This window comes from Dendropsophus ebraccatus, chromosome 8, assembly GCF_027789765.1.
Source record: "Dendropsophus ebraccatus isolate aDenEbr1 chromosome 8, aDenEbr1.pat, whole genome shotgun sequence".
In the NCBI taxonomy this organism is placed as follows: Eukaryota; Metazoa; Chordata; class Amphibia; order Anura; family Hylidae; genus Dendropsophus; species Dendropsophus ebraccatus.
The window spans coordinates 88,523,483-88,532,313 of NC_091461.1; the positions used below are offsets into that span (position 1 = coordinate 88,523,483).

Sequence of the window (8,831 nt, forward strand, 5' to 3'; positions counted from 1 at the left end):
ATAACGATCTCAAGACGATTATTCCATACGATGTATCGTTCCGTCTAAACGCTGATCGTTATAAAAAAAACATTGTTCATTCAAAATCGTTAATCGTGCGAATTATCGCTCCGTGTAAAAGTACCATAAGGGCTCCTAGGAGCAGGTGCCAGACCTGAACGGGGGTCAGGGGTCATAGCATGGTGACCAGGATGTGATTTAGGGGCAGCATCCCCTATAAAGATGGCAGCTGAGGCAGCTGCAGTCAGATCTCAAGCAGGTTCAAGATTCAGGGGACTAGAAAAAGGTTGAGAACTTTTGGGGTCACCCTTCCCTTTAGGAATCTCTCTGCAAAACTACAATTCCCATCATGCCTGGTACAGAGCTTTAGCTGGCCAGGCATGATGGGAATTGTAGTTTTGTAACAGCTGGAGGGCCTGAGTTTGACACAGACTGAGGAGACTGCCGTGAGCACTGTAAGGGGAGATGCCAATAATACATAGAGAATACAGGGGAGTTGTTAGTGTCCCTGGTAATGGCAGTCTATGTACAGCGCTGCAGAATATGATGGCGACATGTAGACTACTCTAGCTTGTACGGCAGCATCCCGGGAGAACTACAGATACCAGGCTTCTTGTTGTACACGGAAGTTTTTTCTCGACACTCCGGAAACGAACTATTATTAATGCAGGCCTTTCAAATAGGCGGAAACTATTTGGATGATTGACAGCCCATTCAGCCAATGCTGTCCCTCACTCGGGCTGTGGGAGCCGCGCCCTCTTCCTGTGAATTCTACGTTATGATTGGCTGAGGAAGCCTCGGTCTTTCTTTCCTTCGTCCCTGAGAGTGACGGTACCAAGATGGTGAGTGTCCCCGTGAAATCCGTGGAATATCCGCGCCATCCCGCCTCAGACGCTGACGCGCTCGTGGTGTGGCGGGCTCTCTGCGTTTCTGCAGCGGTTGGCGGGATATTTGTGAACAGAGCTCTGGACATGAGCTGTATGTAGGCTGCGGTGTGAGCTCCGCTCTGTAGGCCCTGTGCGGGCTGAGCTGGAGGGTCGGCCTCGCTGCTGCTGCTGTACAGTGTAGTGTCTCCTCGCTGCTGCTGCTGTACAGTGTAGTGTCTCCTCGCTGCTGCTGTACAGTGTAGTGTCTCCTCGCTGCTGCTGTACAGTGTAGTGTCTCCTCGCTGCTGCTGTACAGTGTAGTGTCTCCTCGCTGCTGCTGTACAGTGTAGTGTCTCCTCGCTGCTGCTGTACAGTGTAGTGTCTCCTCGCTGCTGCTGTACAGTGTAGTGTCTCCTCGCTGCTGCTGTACAGTGTAGTGTCTCCTCGCTGCTGCTGTACAGTGTAGTGTCTCCTCGCTGCTGCTGTACAGTGTAGTGTCTCCTCGCTGCTGCTGTACAGTGTAGTGTCTCCTCGCTGCTGCTGTACAGTGTAGTGTCTCCTCGCTGCTGCTGTACAGTGTAGTGTCTCCTCGCTGCTGCTGTACAGTGTAGTGTCTCCTCGCTGCTGCTGTACAGTGTAGTGTCTCCTCGCTGCTGCTGTACAGTGTAGTGTCTCCTCGCTGCTGCTGTACAGTGTAGTGTCTCCTCGCTGCTGCTGTACAGTGTAGTGTCTCCTCGCTGCTGCTGTACAGTGTAGTGTCTCCTCGCTGCTGCTGTACAGTGTAGTGTCTCCTCGCTGCTGCTGTACAGTGTAGTGTCTCCTCGCTGCTGCTGTACAGTGTAGTGTCTCCTCGCTGCTGCTGTACAGTGTAGTGTCTCCTCGCTGCTGCTGTACAGTGTAGTGTCTCCTCGCTGCTGCTGTACAGTGTAGTGTCTCCTCGCTGCTGCTGCTGCTGTACAGTGTAGTGTTGGCTCCTGGGTTGATCCTTCTCTAGACCCTTCTACTGCGTGGATGTAGCAGAGCTGTACATGCTGTGCCTGTAGCCCCGGTGTCCTCACTAGGCAGGATGGTGTGTAGCTGCTAGGTGGGCAGCACTCACCCTCTCTCTGTGGTGTCCCCCCTCTCTCCTGTGTGCTGATGCCTATGGGCAGGTCAGGACCCTCTCTCCTGGAATGATGGCCGCCTCCAGGTGACCAGGAATATAGTGTCTGTCTATGTCTTCTAAAGGAGGCAGCTGCCCTCAGGGGCTTGTACTGAACCCTGTATTTAGCGGGTGATAACATGGGGGGCACCAGGAATATCTGCACCCTGAATGCAGACGCGGGTCAGTCCGCCAGGCTATACAGCTAGTAACCACCTTACTTGTCAGGGTGCTGCCATGTTATCAGGGGCTGTTCCCACTGAAGACACCAGTGCTTGGCTAATATTGTCCAGCCAATAATGTTTGGAGTGGCAGCACCTCTGCCCATCACTGGCAGCCACCATTACCTTAAAATCCCTCAGAATGAACAGACGTCTCCATATATGTGGAGGGAAGATATAACTCCCTATAGACAGAGCCATGGGCTGCTGTAGAGAGTATCTGCGCCTGCAGTCACTGGGGTGGTCGTGTTGGTACAGCCACTCTTATGTCCCCATTACTATATAACGTCCTTATACTTTTATGTTACCATAGGAGTAAGGGTGCTCTTACACAATGCAGTACTGCATCGAGGTTACATAGAGTCTTTAGTTAGGGCCCCATTACACAGGACGATTATTGTGTGAAAAATCGTTATATAGTTCGAATTTAAACGTTAAGCGCCCTGTGTAATTGCAGGCAACGATCGAAAAATCGTTTGTGTGTCGTTGATTTAGATCTGAACATAAAATCATCGTTAATCGTTCGCTGTAATTCCAAATTTTTTTCACTAATCGTTTGGTGTAATGGTGAGTTTACACATAGATTTATCTGACAGATCTTTTGAAGCCAAAGCCAGGAACACACTGTAAACAGGGATCAGGTCATAAAGCAAAGACTGGGATCTATCATCTTTTCAAATCCCTTCCTTGCTTTGGCTTCCAAAATCTGTCAGATAAATCTGTGTAAACGCACCCTAATTGCACATTGTTCATTGTTTTGCTGGGATCAGATGGAGTAAACGATCACAATAACAATCGTAACTGTGTAATATGGTTAACGACAAACAATCTCGTCTGCGATTGTTAATAATCACTCCATGTAATAGGGCCCTTACACATTACAATTACAAAACCGAGTGTAGAAGCGTCTGTTCTATGTATTATACAACTCGTATAATCCCCACCTCATCTTGTCTTGAATGCTGCATCACAAAACCTGAGCATATCTGTACTGTGCAAGAGCGTCATCAATAAAGGAACAGGCTATTGGCTAATTCCAGAAGGCGCTTGTGAGAGAGTGCCGATATTAAATCACATTTGTGGTTTTCTTCTAGAACGACAGCGTCACCATCAGAACCCGGAAGTTCATGACCAACAGGCTGCTTCAGAGGAAGCAAATGGTAAGCTCCTGTCTGCTCCTGGGCTCCTGCAGTGTGGCAGTACCATCTGTTTGATGGATTCTCATGGTTGGTACTATTTATATAGGCTGAGTTTCTTTAGCCTCCTGTCCTAACATCTTTGTTGTGCTTCTTGCCTTTAGGTCATAGATGTCCTTCATCCTGGGAAAGCTACTGTCCCCAAGACAGAAATCAGGGAGAAGTTGGCAAAAATGTACAAGACTACCCCAGATGTGATCTTTGTCTTCGGTTTCCGGACCCACTTTGGTGGTGGCAAAACCACTGGCTTTGGAATGATCTACGATTCTCTAGACTACGCAAAGAAAAACGAGCCCAAGCACAGACTGGCCAGGGTAAGTGCTGCTTCTGTCGACTCTAATTCTTCTATTGTATGTTGCAGCCTGTGATCTGTCCTTGGGTCTAAAAGCAGATGGCCAATGGAATTCTCCAGCCCCCCATGTTTTTTGGACACAGTAGAAGTCTGACAATGTCAGTGTATGTTTATTGGTGGCATCTAAAAAAGACTAGCCATCTCTAAGCCCTGATATCTGGGCCTGCCAGAATTGGATACTCTGAGTACCTGTACATTGTCACTTTGGTGCTTTGACACAAGGTGGTTTGGGTCCGAACAGGGTAGTTTTGCCCTGCCAAAAAATCACCGTGTACTATAGGATGTCTGACTGGCCGTGAATGGCAGCGTATAGCATCTAACCTGCTGCTATGTCCTTATAGCACACAGGCCGCTGATAAAGGTAATTTTCTTACCATGATCCTCAGTGCCATTTTTATGAAATTTACACTTTATTTGATATGTAATTGAGGCATGCTGGTGCACTGGGGTGTGATAACCGCTCTCTGTGCACCAATCCGCTCTTCCTAGTAAATATTCATCTAGAGCTGGGCAGCAATGGGTGCTGGTGTGATGTCACTGCAGAGGGTCCTTTCTATGCTCAATAGGAGGGCCAAATTGGGCGAGTCTCATCTTCAGTACCTAACCAATACATCTGCATATCTAAGTGCAAATTTCTGAAACATTTCTTCGGATCAAGGTGAGAGAATTGCCTTCATTCTCAGTGCCATGTCCGCTATGGGGACATAACAGCAGGTTAATGACCTTTTACCTGCTGTTACTTTTTTTTAAATTTAAACTCGCCCTATATGCACATCAGTCAGCTGCCACTCCTGCTTGCATCTAATGTGTATGGGCAACTCTACTGTACTTGCGGAGGGTAAATTTACATAGATAACGTTATATTTTCCTTTATAGCATGGACTCTATGAGAAGAAAAAGACTTCCCGAAAACAGCGTAAAGAAAGGAAGAACAGAATGAAGAAAGTCAGGGGTACAGCCAAAGCCAGTGTGGGGGCTAGTAAAAAGGTAAGTGTGACACCAAACAGCATACACAGCTTTACCTGTTCTAATGTTACACTAATAACTTTCACATTTCTCTTCTCTTCATTCTCACTTCTCTGAAGTACAGAAGGTAACACTTCTAGAGAGATTAGTATGTAGAGATTGCAAGTTTTTTTTTTTTTACTACTTAGAAACGTAGTTATGAGCCTCTTGGAATAGAGTAACCAGCTTTGTGTTGAATGGTTGAATGACAGCCTAGCAGACCCTTGTCTTTATAAGCTGGATACCTTTTCAAAACCCGCCAGCTTTGCACTCTGCTTCTAAAGGGAGTGTTGTCTAACACTCTCTTTAGAAGGGAAGTGCAGAGCTGCCTAAGTTTTTTTTTTTTTTTTTTATAGAGGTATACTGAATGTTATGTATCTTAATACAGAATTACCCAACGATACGAAAAAGCTAAATAATAAAAAAAAAAACCCTCCCCCCCCCCCCCCCCCTCCCCCATTGATCATGGATCCTCTTTAAGTGGTGGTAGTGTCAGGATGTAATTGCTACCACCTTAGCAGTCTCCTTACTTTGCAGAAAAGCTAAATTTTTCAGTGTTTATCAGTGCACGGGGGAGCTGTCACAAGTTGCCTGTGTTCCTTTCTGATATAAAGCTAACTAAATTGTCATAAACCTGAGTTTCTGAGGCTTGGTTTGCCTGGTCTTCATTCTCTCCATGTGCTATACTTAGTCCGCAAACTATGATCTTTAATGTTTCTGCTGGCTGGTGAGTCTTGGCTGATCCCTCACTTTTACTTGATCTAATTCATAGCACCATATTATTGGATGACTTGTGACAGTTCTTTTACATTAGAAAACCTATCTAGATTCTAGCTGAAACCCAAACACTAGTTTGTATGCACTATGTTGACTGTTTCTGCCTTTTTGTTCCACACTTTCTTGGCATCCTCCTTCAGAAATGAGGTGATCAGCAGGTATAGTGACTGCATGAGCGTGACCGCTATTCCAACCTTGCGCTTCTCAAAGTCCCATTTTAGGTTTGCATGTAACTACCTGGTTATAATTCTTGTACATGAGTAAATGCATCAGCAACAAGGTTTACTCAGTGTATTGTATGTGGTAACTTTAGACCACACATTATGCTTATTTACCCTATATAATGGGTGAACAGAGAAGCAGTCCACTATGAGGAGATGGAATTGCTACTGTTAGGCTGCATTCACATGTCTGCATATTTTGCAGACCATGTGTTTTTGTATTTTACAGTGTCACAGAGATTCAGTTTCCCCTGCTGCTGGCTTGATGTATCCAACATCATGCCAGGCAGGGAAACAATCCAGGACAGGCATTCACAGTCTATAGGACTTGTGAATGCAGCCTTATATTCTGCACTGGTTTCAAGGAGTACACCGACCCTTTAAATGTTTATATATTACTACAGTTATATAGAAAATAACAATCCTATTCTCACCTCACAACTCTCCCTCGGGTCCTCCTGGGGTGTCTTCGGGTCACCCACTGAACAATTCTGCTGCCACTTCATAGACTGTATACTCCCATGGCCCGTGATTGGCTGAGTAGGAGTCCGTCTCGGAATTGGTGGCAGGATCATTCTGAACTCCTGAGAGGAGCTAGAATATGAATAAATATTAAAATAGGGTGCGTTCACACGTACAGTATCTGCAGCAGGTTTGATGGCGCAGATTCAAAGCAAATCAATTCTGGGCTATCAAATCTGCTGCGGATCCTGTACGTGTGAACGCACCCTAAAGCTACTCAAGACATGAGAGATTTCCTTCATACTGTTGTCTGATGTGGGAATAGACAAAACATACTACTGCTGGTCCTATAGTTGGATCTGCCGATGAATCTGGTCCATGTAATTTATTTTGTCTTCATACTCCTGCTTAACATCACTTGGCTGTATGCGTGGGGTTTTTTAACTTTGAGTTGTAAATCATATATTACCTTTTCCTTGCTAGAATTCTGTTTCTTGTTCATGTAAAAGTCTCTTGAAGTACACGTTTATCAGTCATACTCTAACTGTTCTCTTCTCTTTTTATTTTCTGCTACTTTCCCAGTGAGTTTAAGGCTAGTTTTCACAGGTACTTCAGATGTGATGCATGGGTTGCATGAAAATTCACTGCTTTTATAGGGTAGTAGTAAATAGCTCTAGTATATGCATGGTGTTCAGTTTTTATTAAAGGTGGCCATCCACACCAGGAAAATGCTGACCTACTCCACTGCTTTTGGTGGGATTGGCCAACAATCTACTTGCATTCCCTTCCAAGATGCAGATATAGGAATCTTCAGTGGAGAGATCTGTGCTATATAAACAGCCTTGATTCCCTCTGAACACAATGCTGTGCAGATTTCAGTGTGGAATTGGTGCTGGGATTGAGCAGCATTTTTGTCCTCTGAACATTCCTAATCCTCTGTTCTCAAAGAAATAATCCGCTGCTGAGCATGCATGTATATGAGGGGTTTGGGAGTAATAGCTGTTCATGCAACAGCTATTTAGGTCTATGGCCACCTTTAACTGAAATCTGCTTTTTCATAATTTTAAAATAAATTCCCATTGCATGATAAAATGAACTTGCTTTGTCATGGTCTTGTGACAATTGTTTGCCTAACTTAATGCACAAATCTTAACTTTTTATAATCTAATTTTGCCTATCCACATTAAAGTGGTGTCACTTAAGAGAAAAATTTGCCTTGTCGAGCGTGCACTCCGGGTGCTGAGACCCCCAACCAATCACTAGAACGAGAAGCACTTAGATTGTTGCTTGGCTCCCCATTGGAGAAGGCTATAGATGGCCCTTCAGCAGTGGTAAGAGGGGGAGAGAGAAGTGTCTAGCCGAGAGCCTTTTCCTACTTCTTGTGATTGGTTCGGGGGTGGGTGCTGAGATTTCCGGCCCACCATCCCATCAAAATATTTTTAAATAAATAACAGTGACACTTTTAAAGGGGTTGGCCACCTAATACTAAAGTGATTTACTATATAAGAACAGCAGATTTGTCACTTAATCATGTTCCTAATGTGCCCGTTACTGCAGATAGAAGCTGTCGATCTTATCCATGATATTTGCACAGAGGAACATGTGACATGCACGTCAATCTGTTCTCCACTGTGCCTGTCATGGGGTCGGAAAGGACAGCACAGCCTAGGGGCATGTATTTATCTAGCTGGAGTTCATCTGTCCGTTCTTGATTGCACAAAATGGGACTGACCGCAGTATAAGTAAAGAGTTCCCAAGGGAAAAGTGAAACTGTTCTCTATCTTCCTTTTCAGCCAGGTTCCAAATCTCATTTTGTACAGTTAAAGGGTTATCCAGCGCTATAAAAACATGGCCACTTTTGCCCCACTCTTGTCTCCAGTCCAGGTGTGGTTTGCACTTAAACTCCATTTACTTCAATGGAACAGAGTTTCAACCCCCACCCAATCTGGAGACAAGTGGTGCAAGAGTGGCCATGTTTTGTAGCACTGGATAACCCCTTTAACATTGAATGGGCAGAATGACTCCTTGAGCACAAATATGCATGCACAGCCGCCTGTGAAATGGCTTAGTTTGGTAACATGCACATTTTTGGTAATGTCTGCAAACTTGCTAATCACCTAGATTACCTCTGCTATTACAATGACATGTAGCTTGGTTTACTTTATTTGCAATTCATTAATGTGCTTTCATTGTATTTTTATTTACCTTTTTTTGCAGAAGGATTAAAGGAGCCCAATATCTGAATGAAGATTGTACTTCAGCCCTGGATTATGTAATAAAATGTATAAAAATTGATGCCTTGGTTTACTTTTTTGGTATGTAGGCAAATTTAAAACAAAACACTTTTGCTCACTCTACCATAATTCCCCAACAAACTCTTTCCACCGGGTAAGCTATAATGTATCTTTCACCATTCTTCTATAGGACAGGTGTCAAAACTGTGGCTTCCCTTCTGTAGTGAAACTACATTTACCATCATACCCAGACAGATGTAGCTTTAGCTGTCCAGGCATGATGGGAGTTACTTTTGCAACAGCTGGACACCCCTGTACTATAGGGGCTAGAATGATGTGGGTAGCCTATTAGGTGG

At 44.7% G+C, this 8,831-nt stretch overlaps 1 protein-coding gene across 3 annotated transcripts; it reads left to right on the top strand.

Annotated features, from left to right (window-relative positions):
• Positions 1-795: 795 nt before the first annotated feature.
• Positions 796-8,536, top strand: RPS24 (ribosomal protein S24). Of its 3 annotated transcripts, XM_069980878.1 has the most exons (7): positions 796-842; positions 3,323-3,388; positions 3,529-3,738; positions 4,653-4,763; positions 5,699-5,716; positions 6,824-6,847; positions 8,459-8,536. In XM_069980878.1, exons 1-5 carry the CDS (start codon positions 840-842, stop codon positions 5,702-5,704), a joined length of 396 nt encoding a protein of 131 aa, XP_069836979.1. In that variant the 5' UTR covers positions 796-839; the 3' UTR covers positions 5,705-5,716; positions 6,824-6,847; positions 8,459-8,536. The 3 variants fall into 3 exon arrangements, with proteins under 3 accessions (XP_069836979.1, XP_069836980.1, XP_069836978.1); XM_069980879.1 differs by lacking the exon at positions 5,699-5,716; XM_069980877.1 differs by lacking the exons at positions 5,699-5,716; positions 6,824-6,847.
• Positions 8,537-8,831: the final 295 nt, after the last annotated feature.

What these genes read in the sequence shown, in the direction of transcription:
- RPS24 (XM_069980877.1), top strand. An exon ending in TGCTTCAGAGGAAGCAAATG is followed by an intron (nt 3,389 to 3,528) that starts GTAAGCTCCTGT and finishes TCTTGCCTTTAG; the next exon opens with GTCATAGATGTCCTTCATCC. An exon ending in CCAAGCACAGACTGGCCAGG is followed by an intron (nt 3,739 to 4,652) that starts GTAAGTGCTGCT and finishes TTTCCTTTATAG; the next exon opens with CATGGACTCTATGAGAAGAA.